General features: G+C 49.8%; 1 protein-coding gene across 6 annotated transcripts; it reads right to left on the bottom strand.

Moving 5' to 3' along the window:
* Positions 1–2,085: 2,085 nt before the first annotated feature.
* Positions 2,086–6,425, bottom strand: LOC119113227 (non-structural maintenance of chromosomes element 1 homolog). 6 transcript variants are annotated; one of them, XM_037237582.1, is made up of 2 exons: positions 6,125–6,425; positions 2,086–3,374 (listed from the first exon to the last, which is right to left on the bottom strand). In XM_037237582.1, exon 2 carries the CDS (start codon positions 3,337–3,339, stop codon positions 2,626–2,628), a length of 714 nt encoding a protein of 237 aa, XP_037093477.1. In that variant the 5' UTR covers positions 3,340–3,374; positions 6,125–6,425; the 3' UTR covers positions 2,086–2,625. The 6 variants fall into 6 exon arrangements, with proteins under 6 accessions (XP_037093477.1, XP_037093475.1, XP_037093473.1 ...); XM_037237580.1 differs by lacking the exon at positions 6,125–6,425 and adding an exon at positions 4,822–4,891 and having other exon boundaries at positions 2,086–3,371; XM_037237578.1 differs by lacking the exon at positions 6,125–6,425 and adding an exon at positions 4,822–4,889.
* Between the last annotated feature and the right edge of the window lie 12,081 nt (positions 6,426–18,506).

The raw sequence follows: 18,506 nt of genomic DNA, 5'->3' as shown, positions 1-18,506 counted from the left end.
AGGTATTCCATGCATTAAAGGTATTTGTGCGTTCCAACAAAGGTATTCCATGCAGTCCTTTAGCGTCTGATTTCTTCGATTTATTGACTTCAAAACTCAGGACAGAACTGATCTCATGGTAGTCTGTCTTCTGTTCCAGCTAAAGGAGGTAAAAATAATGGGGCGGGGGAGGGGGGGGGGGGAGGGCGGGAACGCTTTCACCCTCAGGAGCGCATTCTAAACCCTGTGCCCCCTCCCCTCCACCTACAGGGCTATGACTGCTCCCCTGCATGGCGGGCTAGTGGTTATTTTCATACTTGGATTACATGTAATAATGACCTGGTTGAGCGTGACTACATTTCTGGCGTAAACGGGTATTAACCCGAATATGAGTGCATGGCTAACTATACGGACATTTCGCCGACTCCAGTCTATTAAGAAAAGGAAAAGCCTCTTTCTTACGCCTCGGGTGATGGCATATGCCATGATGGGATCCATCCAGCTTCGATGCGAGGAATGACAGTTCAGGAATGCTAATGAACTGCTTTAAGTGGCATCACCACGGGCGTGGCGTGAGCGAAGTGTCGTAGGACGATAAGTCACCACCTATAGGTTACCTCCCCGCAGTACCCTGATCGCACATGCAGTCACACTTGTGGAGCGTACATAGTAGTAACAGACAGCTACGAGAGAGCCTATTATACCGCTGTTCTGAGAGAATACGCGCCCCTCAACGGGCATCATGCGATGTCAGGCCGTGACGGCGGGGTCTGTCCTGACCTGGCACAAGAGACCCCGCGGGCAGTGAGAGAAGGCTTGGAAGACCGAGGCCGGCGGCGGGGCGAGATCGTCTCGTATGCATCAGCAGTTTAAAACGAGTGACAACTGGTAGTGACGCGTCGGGTACGGCTAGTGCGGCACGGGCGGCGACGGAGCGCCGGCGCGCGTCAGCGCCAGGCCGTACCCGGTGTCTCCACTGCAGCTCGGAGGCCGGCCCGCTGTCGGCACCAGGCCGTGCCCGGTGTCTCCACTACAGCTCGGAGGCCGGCCCGCTGTCGGCACCAGGCCGCGTCCGGTGTCTCCGCTGCAGCTCGGAGGCCGGCCCGCTGTCTGCACCAGGCCGTACCCGGTGTCTCCACTGCAGCTCGGAAAGGCCGGCCCGCTGTCGGCGCCAGGCCGCGTCCGGTGTCTCCGCTGCAGCTCGGAGAGGCCGGCCCGCTGTCTGCACCAGGTCATACCCGGTGTCTCCGCTGCAGCTCGGAGAGGCCGGCCCGCTGTCGGCGCCAGGCCGCACCCGGTGTCTCCACTGCAGGCCGGAGGCCGGCCCGCTGTCGGCGCCAAGCCGCATTCGGTGTCTCCACCGCAGCTCGGAGAGGCCGGCCAGCTGTCGACGCCAGGCCGTACCCGGAGTCTCCACTGTAGCTAGGAGAGGCCGGCCCGCTGTCGGCGCCAGGCCATACCCGGTGTCTCCACTGTAGCTCAGAGACCGGCCAGCTGCTGGCCTCACCGACCTTTACCCTGACCGGACTGGGGGCGCTGACCTTTCGGTGATTGAACGGATTTAAGAGGACCAGGTGAGACGGCGGCACGCCACGGCACGCCGCAGATAGGGCCCCGAGCCGGCCGAGCACACTCCGAAGGGATCCAGCTACTCACCGGACACGTGCGGCCCTCGCGGCTGCCTGCCTGTTCGAGTGCGCATTTCCCAATCGCTGAGCCTGGCATAAGCGCATTCGAATAGTTTCGCCTTCACTGAGTTTCGTTATAGCTTACAGCTAACAGCGATCGAACACACAACCTCCAAAGGCCCTGCTGAGCTACCTCGGACATGCAAGGTAGTAAAAGATTCGAAGCTCTCCCTTAATTTTCGGCGGGCTAAACTTCGCCCCTGGTATCGATCAGCCAGCAGCCCGGCGTCGTTCAACCGGGGAACTGCGCTTCTTCGTGTCCTTCAATATCCGCTGAACCTTGCATACAACTGCGACCCGACAAATGACAATATACAGAGATAAAAACCAAGTCGACTCCGCGGTACACTGAAGATTCGGTCAAAATGCCAGAGCCGTGCTAGCACAATGATCCGGTAGAAGCCAAGAGCATCCCTGAACCTTAAATGCTAATGTATTGAAAGCGGCACATCAGGTACGTACACCACAACGCCCTTCTCATGAACATGAACCGAAGCTGTGTCGTGTTTGCCGTGTCGTGACTTGGACGTGAACCTAGCGGATGAACAAAAAACTAACTGACGCCACCTACTGGCCGGTAAGCGAAACCCTGGCACCACTGTACGGTCTGGGCTACAGACCATACGGCTAACTTTCGTCCCGGCTTCGTTTTCTGCCTGTAATGTTCGATGCTTACTTGAGATCTCAGACAAAATGACGTCGAACTATTTGATCCCATCTCACATCCGGCACTGTTCGATCCACTGTTCACATCACGAAAACGGCGCGATTGATGAGCAAAAACAGCCGACACAACTTTATACAAGCTTGTGCGTTAAAAAATATCAGCCCGAAGCGGTGTGCGAGTGCGCGGCCACCTCCACAACTTGCCGCCAGGAACAGAGCAGCCAGGCCGCCGCCCTCGCACCGGCGCTGACGCCGACAATGCCGCCGAGTCGCGCTTCTCCCGAGCCTGGTGTCAGCCGGCGCGGTCGGCGGGCGCCGGCGTCAGCTGGGATCCGCATTGCGTGCACATTTTCGCGCCTACCTTCTGAATGTACTCGCGAAGGCACGGCCTGTGGTATCGCTCGTTACCACAGTCGGCGCACGGCTCCCCGCGCACTACCAGATCGTTGCACAAGGGGCAGCTGAGCACGTAGCCGGGGTAGTGACGCTTGAGGTAGGACTCCATCTCCATGATGCAGCGCGTGCTGAGGCACACATGACCGAACCCTGCGTCCTCCAGCCAGCCGTCCCCAATCAGCTTCGTCAGCATCGACTGCGCCTGCGTGCTCGTTGTCTTGCAAGGCAGCCCGTCCGCCAGGTGGAGCGCGTCCGTGGAGGATATGCAGCCGTCCGTGGAGGTGAACACTTCCCCCGCAATGGCCTGCATGAAGAGCAGCTGGAGCTCGGGCTTGTCGCGTGTCGGCGGCACGTCGACAAAGCTCAGCAGGGCGTACATCCGCTCGCCGTCCGACTCCGACTTCCGTTTGGTGATCTCCAGCCCCAGTGGCCGCAGCTGTTCGTTGACCACGTCAACGAAGGCTTTCAGCCTGGACCGGTCGTGCTCACCGGCCTCCGCCTGAGCCGCGGTTGCCGGTCGTATCAGAGCGAGCAGCTTGGCCTCCGACAACGCCGGCTGGCTCATCAGCGCCTGCGCCACGCGCCGATGGTCGTCGCAGTAAGTGGTCATGACAGGCGCTGCCAGGGCTGCGGTTCACTGACCTGCTGAAGGGCAGCATACCACATTATCCAGGACACAACAGAAGCTCTTGCATCATTAATGGTATGTGGGAACAGACAGTTCTGTCTACTTAAGCAATGTTGTTGATAACACTGATAATGTTGGATACAGTTCACCAAACTAAGTAGTTAACATTGCATGTGAATGAAAGTTGTGACCCAAAAGTTGGTTTTTGGAACTACCAACCTTTTTTTAGTCACCTCACACTTTGACATTCCATGATCACTAATCAAATACTTAGCTGTTCAAATCCATATGACAACATCAAATTGCAATGACAATGATGCAATAACAATGCCAATGGAGAGGTGCTGATAGCTGAGTAGTCAGCTGTGCATCTCAATCTGGGAAACTAGGCTTACTGGGTTTGATTCCCTGCAGTGTTCATCTTCCCTGCCAGGGTGAAAGGCAGATGATGCCATATAGCTTCAGATGTTGAGTGTGTTTCAAAGACAATGACAACAGCCCACAATGACAAAAGCCCTCAAAACAATGAAAATTTGCACCATACAGATGGTACAACCAGGGGGTAGTTTCCTATCCAGCAGAAGACACCCCTAATGCCAGCCTGTAACAAAATAATAATTCCCTGCATCTGCCTATGTGCTACCAGTGGGCTGACCATCATGCTACTATGTGCTGAATTCAGGCCAGGCCAAACTGTGGCAAATTTTATGGGTATTATTGGGTGAGCAAAATTGGAAAATTTGCAATGGAATTATCTTTTCAGTATCCCATTGCATTGAAATACTAGCTTCCTGTGCCTAGAAATGTGGTGAACTTGCACAGAATACTGAGCAGAATTCTAAGTGGATTCAGATGTACATGGCTCAAATGGTTGCCATGCTGCTTGCCAGACAAGTTTGCCCAACATTTTTACTGATATGCCAACATGTTTGCACATGTCAAGGGAAGCATTCAATTTTTGCAGTCAACCACAGAATCACAACCAGAAGACACCAATTTAAATCTTAGAAGACCAAGGATAGAACTTGGGTTGTGATGCATATGTGACTGAAAAAATTAATCCGGTCCTTCTCAGGACTCCATAACACCTGACATTTACTGGTTGACATGCAGCACACATCAGCCACATCGCCATATGCATGCATTGTGTACATTCTAACACCGCAGACAAGAATAATGGTCCAAAAAATGGTTTCCTGCTTGTTGGAATCTAGACCTCCACCACCACCACAATCTCTGAGAAGTGGGCTAAACCTGGACATAAAAGCATTGGAACACTGCACGGCCTAATTTGTATTCATGACATAATTCCACAAGCTATATCCAATTAAGCCCCCAGCACACTACAGGTTGCAGTGCAGGTATACATTGCTACCTAACGTTAGAAAAAATCATTGTACACCATTCGTCGTGCTTAAGGCGGAACATATGATACATAATCCTAGAACAGGTAGATTCATGTACCTCCAAACTTTAATATTTACGATAGCGAGCTCCCCAGCGCCTCACGCAGCCCACCGCCTCGACTTCCCAGGGCCGGTTCTGCGTTGCCGTTGCGTAATTACAATATTTCTGCTTATCAAGAACCATAAAAAATGTACAGGACCAAGGTAACAATGATAGTGCAATGAAAACGTTTCTTATCGCGTCTAGGCACGTCTATGAAACGAACTGGCCAGAATAGTCTAGAATATAGCCTAAACTAAACTAGCCTAGCCTAGCCTAACCTAACCTAGGCTAACCTAACCTAACCAAACCTAACCTAACCTAACCTAACCTAACCTAACCTAACCTTACCTAACCTAACCTTACCTAACCTAACCGGGATTCTTCAAGTACTTCCCCTGCGTATATATATATATATATATATATATATATATATATTATATATATATATATATATATATATATATATATATATTGTATATTATATATATTGTATATTATATATATATATATATATATATATAATATGCAATTCATGCAAATCATACACACATCTCCAACACGCTTATCGGAGACGGGCCATTTAAAAAGGACGCGCCTCGCGAGTCAGGACCTACCGAAATCAAAAACCTCAACGACGACCTCCACTGCCCAAATAACAGACAGTCCAATGCTCAATGTAGCTAAGCGGCTGTCCACTTACAGATGCCCTGCTCGGAAAATGCACAAACATCGAAATTGGAAAGTTGCGCCACTTTCACCTAACCAAGGCGATGTATGTCGGGTGGTACCGTCCCGACTACGCACTTTTCAGCAAAGATCCCTATGTGACTTCTTCGTGAGTACAGTTTTTACGCCGGGAAGACCGCACGAGCCATAACGCATGGGAGCGATCGCATGTATTACAACACGTTTGGTGAATGGAATGACTTGTAAGATCGAAATGAATATGAATGAATGAATACGCTATACAGTGATGGATAATTTTGAAGGTGATTCAAAAACAGAGGCGTAATATAAGACTCATGAAGCAGGCTATCTGGGGGCGATCCGTCGCGTTTTACGCCAAAGGGGCACTTCACGTAAGGAATTATTTATGACTTAGCATCAGATGGACTCAAAACTGCACCCCCGGTTTTTCAGCTTGTTTTTGCATCGCAATTGGCGCCCTCCGGGGAGCTTACTCCAAGCGCATCTATCGAAGTTCTAGATCCTGGTTGGCATTTGGCATCCGTTCAGGCAGATTACCCGACGGGACAAAATGGTCACATCGATGTAGCCTAGGACAATGTACCAAAGCAGCTGTGGGCGTATCTCTCACCTTTCTGGCTGATATATATTTGATGAGTGGTTGAGTATAACGGTGCAAGAAGGTAAGTTGCCACAAGCTCCTCGGCCGAAGCTCCCGGACTTGACCAGGCACATCCACGCGGCTCCGTCTAACGTGAACAGTTGTCAATGCCCACCAGGGCTTAATCATTTACCAGAGCTAGGCCCTGAGGGTAGCAAGTTTCATGATGCAAAGGGTGCCGCCAGTTTGCTCCACCTTTGCCCAGCAAATACCGGATAAGGCTTGCTCCAGACTGAAACCAAATGCAGTCTGATAACGCATCATAATCCACGTCCATAAGCTTTTGGCTGTTCATATTCAATGCAGCGAATCAACACAACGATATTCCTCGTTTGACAACAGGCTTTAGTAATACGGCATGTAATTGTTGCGCGTAGGGCACTGACACTTAAACAAGTATCTTCACGGCAAAGGTTTAATAGCGAGTCACTGGAGCAGCGAGTGGCCGGACCGTCATTTGCGTGCGCCGCGGCGTGAGAGGAAACGGATGAAGGCAGAGCTGGCCTGTTGCCGTTGAGGAAAAGCATATAAACCATTTTGGAACAACTCGCCAAATGAAAGGTTTTTACAAGGTGGAACTATTTTGATTGGTGTAAAGAAACAAATTAAACGATAGGAAATGATTGCAGGTAGCTGGCGGAGTTAACAGAACTCATTTCTAGTGAAACCTGATATTGCATAAGGCGCGGCGACATTCAGCGAAGTGGGCGGCAGGCGCATTTTCAGTAGCGCCGCCTATAACTTTCGTGACGCCACCTGCGGTGGTAGCGCCACCTATGATGGTGGCGCCGCCTACCGTGGTGCCTTCACCTGCAGGTGACGCCGTCTACATGATGGCATCTCGTCAACACAGAAGCAGGATCAGATGCACTCCAGCGGGTCCATGGTCTCCCCCGCTGGTTTCAGCGCCCAGAGTGCCGCATGGATGATGGTGCTGGACTTTCATGGCACGCTGTGCGAATGTATATGTTATCCAGCTGATGAAGCGTGGTGCGACAGTTGACGAAATCTAATCCCTCCACCGACATTGGCCAGTCCCTGCTGGCTGATTTGCTAAGTCGAGTGACTAAGTTGCTGCTGGCTGAAAATTTCTTCAGTCGGGACGTGCTGCAGGTCAGGAGTATTCTGCAGACCCTGGCACACCTGGCCCAGTAGGTGAGCGATCCCTGTTGACATTTCAGACGGTTAGTTTGGTGCTGGGCACGCGACTTCATCCGCCAAAAGTCAGACAGGCTTGCTCGCGTCCCGGTGATAAATTCAGGTCTGAGGATGACGAAAGTTCCAACAGTTAAAAACGCACAGCACGGCCTGCCTGGCCGTTCGGAAACCGAACAGCGCTTAGCTTTTTCCACCCGCCATATGTGTTAAATACTCAGCACATGCGCCAGAGGCGTAGCTGAGCCCACTCCCCTCCAATTTTGACTCATCCTTCCATAACATTTATTACGGAACTTAGCTGGTGCAGATTGAGGCTAAGTGCTCAAACACTGGTGTGTGCAACTTCCATTTAAGCTATCACAGTACTCCTTATTTGTAAAGTATGAAAATGAAGCTTGCCGAGTGCTGACATCTGACTTTGAATGAAACTTTGTGATCACCTGGACCCACTGAGCTGACACAAAATGAGGCTGAGAGGAAGCTGAAGACATGTTGTATTCTTGTTGCCCCGACGAACGCAAAAGGCCATCTGGCATTTGGGGTCCCGTCACTATCCCTGTTCAGCAAATGTTCTCCTGACCGACTTGAGGTCCCTTATCGACACAATACCCTCTGTTAAACACTGTGGGCCTCTGAAAGACACCCTCATTGCTTCAGGGACCCCGACCAATACAAATCACGGGCACGGTCTTGCTCGTGCTTGAGAAATGCACCACCAGGGTTCAGAACGACACGGAGCCGGCTGTTCGGTGTTTGAGGTCTCTGGCCGAAATAGAGTCCCGCACTGTCCCACGAATCCCTTGTCGATGCGACAGACCCACCAACTGATTTTTGAAGTCACGGTCCTACGGGCAGGGGACGTCCTTACTGTGACTTATTGCCATTTCTGCGGGCCTTTCGGTCCTTTTAGCCTTCCAATCAGACCCTTCATCTTTGGTCCCAAGAGGCCCTTTGCCTCTTTTCGGGCTTACCCAAACAAAGCCCGTGACGGACTCGGGCCACTTGACGACACATGATCCCTGTTAGGCATTACGGGTCTGTGACGGACACAGGGGCCCAATCACTGTCTCAGCGACCCAGGCCAATGCAAACCGCGGGTCTTTGCTCTTGCTTGTTCTTGCTTAGAAAATGGGCTCCCAGGGCTCAGACCGAAACGGGGCCAACTCTTCGGCATTGGTGGTTTGAGACCAGCATACAAGCATGTTTTGTCTCAGGAGTCCTCGATTGGTGCAAGACGCTCCCTGTCGGATATTTCAGGTCACGGCCCTACGGGCAAGGATTATTTGCTTGACCTACAGTCATCCCTTCGGACCCTTACACCCTTCAACCAGGCTCTTGATCGCTGGTTTTGGTGAGCCCCGGGCCCCCCTCTACGGGCCTCATTGAACACTGTTCTTGGCTGATTTGGGACCCCTTGTCAACACAGGACCCCCTGTTAGGCACTACGGGCCTCTGGCAGATAGGTGATCTCTGACCAGTATAAATCGCTGGCCCCAGCTTTGTCACCGTTTGGGGAGTGGGCCTATGCGGACACGGAGCCAACTGTGCAGTACTGGTGGTGCCCGACATATAGGCCCTTATCAACTCGAGGGGTCCGCAAACGACGCAAAGGACCCTTTAATTGCCATCTAAGGGACCGTCCCTACAGGTAGAAGCCCGTGAAGACAATTCCATCTAGCCCTTCTTGCTTTAGGCTCTCCAATCGGGTCCTTGATTATCGGCCCCGGTGGACCCTCCAGGCCCCTCGGAATCCAAGGGCTCTTTTCTCTCGCTTGTGTCCCTGCCTGCCCTGCCTGCGCCACTGGTGCTACTTTGGTACAATTTATCTATATCATGGCATCCAACATAGGGAAAGGATGAAAATTGAAGAGTTTTCAAACGTCAATGATCCGTGCTTTCCAAAACGCAAACCGCCAACCAGTAGCCAGAGCATTATTGGCTCTTTCCGTGGGCAGCAGATTAGGGAGCAGCCCTGCACCCCGCCTCCACAAACGTCCCACCGCTGTTGCTTCTTTCCGAAACAAAGATCGCATTTTACCTAATATACATGCGCAATGCATAACAGCCTTCACTGTGAAAAAAATTATCGACGATTAAAAACAGCATTACCTTTGATGTTTTCAATATAAAATGCAATGCATACTCACTACTCAGCTGACAACCGTCCTTGCATCTGCCCAATCTATGTTTTGATGTAGGGAGCCACCTTGTTTCAGGGGCCCCAATCAGGAGGTCTTTAGTAACAATCACGTGCTCCAGCTTGTCCATACTTCGTACATAGGCCCTCAGAGCCCAAGCCGACAAAGGGCCAACTGCTCAGCATTGGTGGTCTCGGACCAACACGGGGTCATCGTCGTCCGTGGGGCGCCCGATGGGTGCAACGAGTCTTAATGACTGACTTTTCAGGGTCAGGTCTTCGGTCCGGGGTCGGTGCTTCAGCCCGGCCCGAGTTGGCGCCGACAAGCCTTTCGGGCCCTCTAATCGGGCCGTTGGTAGTCTGTTCCGAGGGTCCTGAAGGCCGTTCAGGGAGCATATGCTTCCTGCCCTCCCTCCATCCACCCCCCTTGGCTGCGCCCGAGGAAGTGTAGCAATGCACGAAATTCGACTCAAGTCAGCGACTCGCTCTCAGAACGCAACCCCGAGGTGGATGGTGGCGTCTGCGTCCCAAGCCACTCGCGATTTGATGCCAGCTTGGTTTAAGATATAGTTCTTTCGCTGCTGAGCTGAATATTCTAGATTCTGGTACAAATTATCTTATTCGTGCTATATTTTGGTGGTTTGTGTCACATTTTTGGTGGAACCTCAGTCGATCTGGTGGATACTGTTCTTTCTAGACATCTTCTTCGTGTATTTGGTGACTAAAAAGGTTTTTGCACGCTTGCTTCGCTGCGCTTATGGAAAACGTAGAAATGTAATAATGTATTTTTCAGTTTAAATCACGGCAGTGATAGGTGCCCTGATTGCATAGATATGGCGCGAAATGTGAAAGACGGCCGGTAACGGCCAAACCTATCTTGCTGGCTCGTAGAAGCATGACCCGCAGCGCGTGTGACATGACGATTTATGCAACATTACTTTCTGTTCGAATGCGTATCAACGCATGCCATTCCCTAGTCGCTGGGCGCCCTTGGTGCAACAATTTGTCACAATACCTTTAAACCTGTGAAAATACGAAATTCACTATTTCAAAATATATATAAACATATATCACAACAAACACGTGAAATACACGACTGGCCGCTTAATTCCTTATCGCGGAATACCAGTCCTGTGTGGCTATACGCGTTGAGTGCGAAAGTGTGGCGTAAAACGCAAAACCGACACAATCAGCAAAGTGGATCTTTACAGCTAGGGTGCACGTGCAACGTGGCACATGTAACATCACATCTTACACCATGTAATTGCCTGTTAGATCGCCTATCGAAGCACGGCACTGTCGGGTCGCTTGGCGTGCTGGGTGCCGCGCTGTCGCAGAAACGTATAACTCGTCGAAAATAGCCAAATTCATGCTGCAACGCGCAGGTGCCATGCCACGTGGCACACGCAACCAACCATTGTCATCTTATTTTTCCATTCCTCATGAAGCGTGCCATTACCGAGTAAGTACGTGTCTTGGGTGCCGAGCATTGGCACAAAATGTATAAACCCGTGGAAAAGAGTAAAATCCATCTTTGAGCGAGCGCCGCGTGATACGGACGACCGTAGCATTTTGCATAGCATATATTTGCGCATGCCTCCCGTGTCGCTGCGACCCGCTGTTGTCGAGATATCGGTGCGGTTAGCATAAATGGTTGGCGGCAAATAATTACGGCAGCCAGTCACGTGATCAGACCCCATATTTTCACTTCAAGCAACCGTCGGCATCGGCCAAGACACTGGACAGCGCCGTTCCGTCGCGGCGTAAAAATCCGCCATCAGTCTTGACTCATTTGGGGGCGCACACTGAAAGTGTAGCTACCTCAATTGTGAACGTTGGAAAACAAAAGCCACGCCTCTGCCCGCACTGCGTGCCGAGATATAACCCAAAATGTAAAAACCCGCCAAAAACGACCATTTCCATCTATCCAACAGGCGTGCAAGTGCCACGTACCATATGATACCTTGAACTTAAACCAGTCCGATGGCCCATTTTATTGCCTAGCTGGATGTGCAAGCTTCATGTCGCTGCGATCCTTAGTTTTTTTTTTTAAAATATGGCCCCGGGAGTGGACGTGGATCGTGCCGTCGTCCGGTAGTCGCGGAAGTTGCGCCGTGCGTGTAACACCTATAGGATTTTTTTTTTTTTGCTCACCACGCGCTCATTTTTGCATAATGCATGCATTTGACGTGACACTGCCGCGTCGCGCTCTGCCCCCGTTCGATCTGTCGTCAGCACGATTGTCAACTGAAATGCGTGGCATCACGCGTCACACATTCCAGCGTTCGGTGCGTGGACTGACGGGAAAACTTGTTAACTTTACTTTTCTTCTTCAGACCACCCACTTCTGCCTCACCGCCGACCATGGCATGCTGCTCATAAAGCGTTGTTTGGATGGGTGGATTTGGCTCCGGTATCATCTATCCCATCCGTAAGTTGTGTACTTTTTCCCATTCCCATTTCATTTCGGTTTCTTCTATCATGCTAAGTGTTTACTTATAACGCAATTGATTTCATGGGCCGCGCAACCACACAACACACCAGTCACTGTCACTCATCTTTTCATGGGTACGTTCGCCAGTTCAATTCCCTCCGCATCTATCCTTCGTTGCATTTCCCAAAATTAGAGACTAGTGCCCCCACCCCACCCAACATACTCGCCAACGCCGAAGCAGCCAAATCAAAGTCCTGCTTCCTTGTCAGTGTTTTTTTTTAAAATCTGGTAGCGCTTTCTCTTCAGGCTGACATGCTGACAAAAAAAAACTAGTGTTATCGTCAGCCAGCGCGTGAAGCCACAGACCACTTTACTTTGTGGTCACGTGACGCGACGTTGGGGGGGGGGGGGGGGTACTGTGCCGTGATTGGAGCTGCCAAACGTGCTGACGACAGATCGAGCGCGGCCTGTTATCAGCCCTTAGTTGTGTGAAAATTTCACGTAAAAATTCCTTGCCGTCTAGCTCGCGCATGATCCGAAAGAATCGGAGGCGGACATACATGCATCGTTCCTTTAGTACGACAGCCGATTATGCATCACGGTTAACAACTTTGTTAAACTAATGGTAAACATATATTTATTGGTGGCAACAGTCCTATGGATGTTGAACTGCTCATTTTGGCTGTGAATTGTCCAATTTGGTGGTAAGTGTCCATTCTGGATGTTCTGTATTCATATTGGTGACCGATTAAAAGGGGGCTGACTAGACGTATCCGTGGCGCAGTCACCTCACTGCCCGGCGGACATGACATTTAGGTTTAGCACACACCCACTGCATGCAAGTTGTTGAGAATGCGTTTGCGGGGAGCAATATGTGTGCAGATAACGCAGTACTAATGTGCTTTTTTTCTCGTAGAAGAGCCCGAAAAATGGAGGGGTAGATGCGCTGATATTTCGGTTACCTGGCTTTATCGAAACGATCATCAGGAGTCACTCCCGTCACTGCTTATGTTCGTTTCTACAGAGGCATGTAGCCGAAATACCAATCGGTGTATTCCTCCATTGTCCTGGTTTTCGTACGAGGAATAATGCTGCTAGTACTGCCTTACCACCAACGAACTTTTAGCTGGGCTGTTACGTGACCACGAAATGAGTCATCGTCACCCCAGCATCGGGCCCACGCAGGCAGTTTGAGGGAACCCGGTATTCCCCGAGATTTCTCAACATCCTTGCGACTGATGCGTCAGAGCTGCCATGGTGGTGCAACTGATCTGTGATTCTCGCTGTCTCTTCACTCAACGTTAATGTGACGTCACTGATGCCGGGGCTTTTGCGCGGCGGGCAGCTAGATGTCGGATAATGTTGAGGATGACTTGAGCATCGAAATATTCGTTCAAGCCGTTTGATTATGGTACATATGACGAGCAAGAAAATTTCGTATAATTTTATCGCAAATATGATGACGTGCTTTGCAAGCGCAATGACGTAAAACGTGCAGCTGGTAGAGCAGGCAGATATGGGGGAGGCACGTGTCTTTGGCTTCCACGTGACATATAATAGTTGCAAGCGAAAGTGAAGGGTCCAGGAGTAGACAAAAATTACTCTTCACTGATTGAGGGGGTGGTGACTGGAAGGTCTTGCGGCTCATTGCGCTGTCCAGAGGCCCTACACTGTTCCCCGGGGGCCCTGCATGTCTGGTGTCGGGGTTAATCAGATCTTTAAGGAGCATTCTATGCTCTGTCTGCTTTCTTTGTATTTGCTCGGAGGGCCCTGTGCTGATGCTAGGGCCCTTCCTGCTAGCCTGGGGGGGGGGGAGGGGCACCGCTGTCAAGCAGGGGCTTTCCACGCATCATTTCCATTCGCCCGAAATGCCCTTAAAGCTAGTATTGGGGCGCTTATGCTAACCTGCCGGAGTCTTCTCGGTCCCTCAGGGGTCCTTCACGTTGGTCACGGTTAATCTACTGACACACGATATGGTCATGGGCCCTTGACATTGGTTTGGGGCCATTACAGTTTTCTGTCACTCGCTTAGGGTCCTACGCTCTTATCGGTGGCCCATCTGTTAGTCTTCTCGGGCACGCTCGATCATTCGGGCCCTCTAAATTGGGTCTTGGATACTTCATCTTTGAATCGATGACCCTACGCCCTTGTCCGAGCCTTATCTGTTAACCTGCTCTGCCTCAATTGATAGTTCGGAGCCCTCCACATTCACTCGATCGTTTGGAGGCCTCCACATTGTGCCTTGGGTGCTTCCTAATTGGATGGAGGACCCTATGCACTTGCCGGGGCCCAATCTGTTAACCTGCCTGGGTATGCGGGATTGTTCGAGGGCCGTGCGCATTGGGTTTTGGTAGTTGAATGTAGGGCTCCACGCTTCTGTCCGGGCCATCTGATAGGCTGCTTGGGTACACTGATCTTTCGGGAGCCCTCCACCTGAGTTTCGGGTACTGTTGTTTGAATGAAGGGTCCTACACTGTTGTCGGGACCCTAACTGAAAACCTGCCCGAGCACACCCGTTTGTTCGGGGGTCTACATTGGGTATTGAATACATTTTATTTGAATGAAGGGCCCTTCGCTATTCTCGGGGGCTGCCATCTGTCAGCCTGCTCGGGCACACTCGATCATTCCTGGGCTTCCCATACTGTTTCTTAGGTATTTCTTATTTGAATGGATGGCATTCTTGTCGTGGCCCCATCTACGAAACTTCTCGCGTCAGTGGCGGATCCAGGGGGGCACGCAACCATGTCCCCTCTTGTGCCCCGAGGGGACCCATAGGCTCCGGAATGCCCCATGACGAGCCGAACAGACGCAGTTTTCTAACACAAAACAAAATTGGACGTATTTGAGCCTTCAGACGACCAAGGACAGTCACGGTCGAAAGAAAGGAGTCCGTGGGCAGGCAAAGTCATTGCGTTGTCCAGAGGCGTTGCGCGGTTGCCGGAGCCCTATAGACCCACTTGCCGAGTCGATCCGATTGCTAAGGAACCTTCCACGTTGCCCTTGGTCTGTGCATTTTCTCGCAGGACCATAGGCTGCCGTTGGGTACTATCTCCTTACATGCCTGGGCACTCTTGATCGATCAGGGCGCTTCCACGGATTCTTCCCATTTGCCCGAAAGACTCCATACGCTTTTTCTGGGGTTCCATATGCCAAGGAACACTCAGTTGCTTAGGGCCCTTCATACTGAGTTTAAGTTTTTTCCACTTGCTCGAAGGGCTTTGTTCTGTTGCTAGGAGCGATGTAACGTAAGGCACCGGGCTACTCGATGCTCAGGGGCTTCTAAGTTGATCTGGGGTTATTTTCCTTTGTTCTCGTTTACGGGGGACTCTACACTCCCCAGGGCCCGTTTCTGTTAACCTGCCGGGGCATTCTTGATCGCACAGGGGTATTAATTCACGGACACTGGCAGTGGCCAATTTTCCTTTGCCCAGAGCGCCCTGTGCTCTAGCCGGGGTCTGATATGTCAGCCTGTCAACGCTAACATATCGGTGACCTCTCGATCGTTCAGGGGCTTATCATGTTGGTTTTGGGCTCTTCTCGCTTGCTCTGGGAACCATATACTTGTTGACAGAAGCCTCTTTGTTGGCCTGCTGTGGTACCTGTGATCGCTCAGGTTGCGTCCATATTGGCCCGGCCTTCCACCCATGATCGTTTGGTTCTGTCATTTGGCCTTGGTTCCGTTATTGGCTTAAGCCTTACAGCAGCAGTCGGATACGTGTAGGACGAATTTTTAGGCGCAGCTGTCGAACATCATTCTGCCCGCCGCCAACGTTGTGCGTGACATTTCTATTGGTTATTGACTTCGTAGCACTTCACACTTGTGCATCACGTTGTTATACATTTTATGTATTATATTTGAAATGCTGGGGCCTTTTGTAGTCCTTGATAACAAACAAAGCAAAAACTTTGCATTAGTCATCAGCCATCAGCTGATCACATCGACCAGCCAACTGGCTATAAATAAGCTGAGAGTTCAGTGCGTGCTCGATATAATGGTATTTGTAGCAGCCAAGCTAAGTTTTTTTGTCGTGTTCTTATCCGAAATACTTCGTCTCGAAATGACAGGATTCACCATAATCTGAAGAAGTGAATAAGCTGTACGTACATATGTAACACACCTAGCTCTCTAGCGCTGCGTACAGGAAGATGGGTTGCCGTAAAAAATAGCATATTAAGAAACTTAAAATTTTAAATCCGAAATTTAAGGATTTGGGCCGGGCAAAACTTTAGGGGCCTATTATGTTGCATGCTCCCCTTGGCGAAATCCTGGATCCGCCCCTGTGGTTGGCTTGGCTTGCAAAGCGCACCATCATACTCATCATTGCATTGCATTTAATCGGCTCGCTGGTCATATACACCTTCCACAAACCGCCTTTTTCATTTTCTGAACGAACATTTTGATGCCCTGGCTGCCCCTCAACATAACGGCCGGCGCGCAGCTACCCGCCACACATTGATGTCTCGGCACCAGTGACGCGAGCTCGTACAGCGCAGCTGAAAACTCGACTGATAGCCAAACCCACACCCGGCATTCCCGTGCTTCGCTGGCCCTGGTTGAAGGCAAGGTTGCAGTACACGGCATTGGCGTGACGCTGTTGGAGGTCATTGAGGTGTCGGCTGGGGTAAGGTTCGTGGATACGGGAGGATGTGGCAGATAAGATAACCGATTTGTTTATCTTAAGCGCATATCCGTCCCCTTGTTGTAATGGCTCTTATTTTGCATGACATTGGTTTTCTGGTTTGGGCATAGGGTACCCTATGTTGTCAAATAGGTGTTATCTTGCTTTGAGATGGGAGTTCGTATGCCGAAAGCAATACACGCTCAGGGTGGTGGCTAAACTGCCCTTCCAAATAGGCATTGATTTTGAAAGAAAATTGTTTGTTTTGAAGTTGTGTTCATGGTCATGAGAACTCACAGCCACAACTCACTGGCGATCATGGGCATGACTTTACATGTCATGGTTTACTGTAAGCTTTCTTAATATAACCAGTGCTCTCTTTCATTCAACCATTACTTTTTGATCTGTGGAAGGGCAGTCATTTACAGCAGTCTTCAACTCATTATCACAAGATGGTTTGGCCTTTCCCACTTATAAGTCCCTGGCAGTAGATGTATGGATAGTGGCAGCCAGAGCCACACCATGGCAGGTCTTGCCCTGATTACACCATCTGTTTGTAGAAGTTATTCTGATGTGAACATTCATCATTGGAAAATGCTGCTTCATGCAGATTTGTCACTGGAATGGTCAAAATCTGGCCTTGTCATGTTGTGTCATGGGGGCTGTATGACGCACTCAGCTGCTGAGGCTATATGGCGTCGCCTGCCTCTCACCCTGGCAGGAAGGTTGGGTGCCGTAGGGAATAGAATCCTGTACCTCTAGTTTCCCAGATGCACAATGGTTAATGCGGCAAAAAATCTGGCCTTTGTGCAGCCGCATAGTGCTCACAGGATGTTGGTGTGCTGAGCCTGCATGCATGCATGCACTAAGCTTTGATCTGTGCTGGATTTAAAAAGGCAGCTTCAAATTTATTTTAGGTTCATTTTCTGGGTTTCTTTAGATGCTTTCCCTATCATTACCTGAGCAGCATCATAATTTCCTGAAACCCTCACAGTCTTTTTAACCTCTGCATCTTCCATCTTTTTGCAAAGCTCAGAATGCTGATCCAATGCAAGGAAGCAAAGGAACTTCAAAATAACCTGTGTTGGTTCATCAGATTTCAGACAAGGTCAGTTTGATATATGGCATGGAGAATCCATGACCCCATGTCTTTTAGCAAGGCACAAGATAACTGTTGCAGTTGACATGCCCAAAAACATAAATGAACAATGACAACATCTTTGAGCCTGACATTCCTAAACAGATTCAAGTAAGACAAGACAGTAGTAACAGCATTGTTGCTTAGATAAAAATGAGAGAGAAAGATAAGTTGATATTTTGGCAACATGCCATTGCAAAAACACTAGTTGTAAATTCAAAAATGCCTATCTCTACTCTATTTTTCAGGTTTTGTATATTGAGCTACAGGTTTTACAGGTTGCCACCTTTAGGGGATTAAATAGGGAGCTTGTGAGAATCCATGACCCCATGTCTTTTAGCAAGGCACAAGATAACTGTTGCAGTTGACATGCCCAAAAACATAAATGAACAACAACAGCATCTTTGAGCCTGACATTCCTAAACAGATTCAAGTAAGATAAGGCAGTAGTAACAGCATTGTTGTTTAGAAAAAGTGAGAGAGAAAGATAAGTTGATATTTTGGCAACATGCCATTGCAAAAACACTAGTTGTAAATTCAAAAATGCCTATCTCTACTCTATTTTTCAGGTTTTGTATATTGAGCTACAGGTTTTACAGGTTGCCACCTTTGGGGATTAAATAGGGAGCAATTGCCAGCTATTACCATGATACAATGCATATCTAACTAAGGCTTGAAATATGTGTGCGTGGAAATAAAATCAAGTGAACAGGCATGACATGTCACTTCATTCACACATGTGAGCAATCTCATGTAAACTGTCATCACTCATCATTTATGCATGGAAACAATTTCAATTAAACAAGCATCACACATCACATGTCACCCATCACACATTTGTATCAATTTTAAGGTAGCACACATCG

Source organism: Pollicipes pollicipes, unplaced genomic scaffold (assembly GCF_011947565.3).
Source record: "Pollicipes pollicipes isolate AB1234 unplaced genomic scaffold, Ppol_2.1 Scaffold_7261;HRSCAF=8764_pilon_pilon_pilon, whole genome shotgun sequence".
NCBI lineage: Eukaryota > Metazoa > Arthropoda > Thecostraca > Pollicipedomorpha > Pollicipedidae > Pollicipes > Pollicipes pollicipes.
The sequence above is the reverse complement of the archived record's forward strand: the minus strand, read 5'-3'. Positions and strand labels throughout refer to the sequence as shown.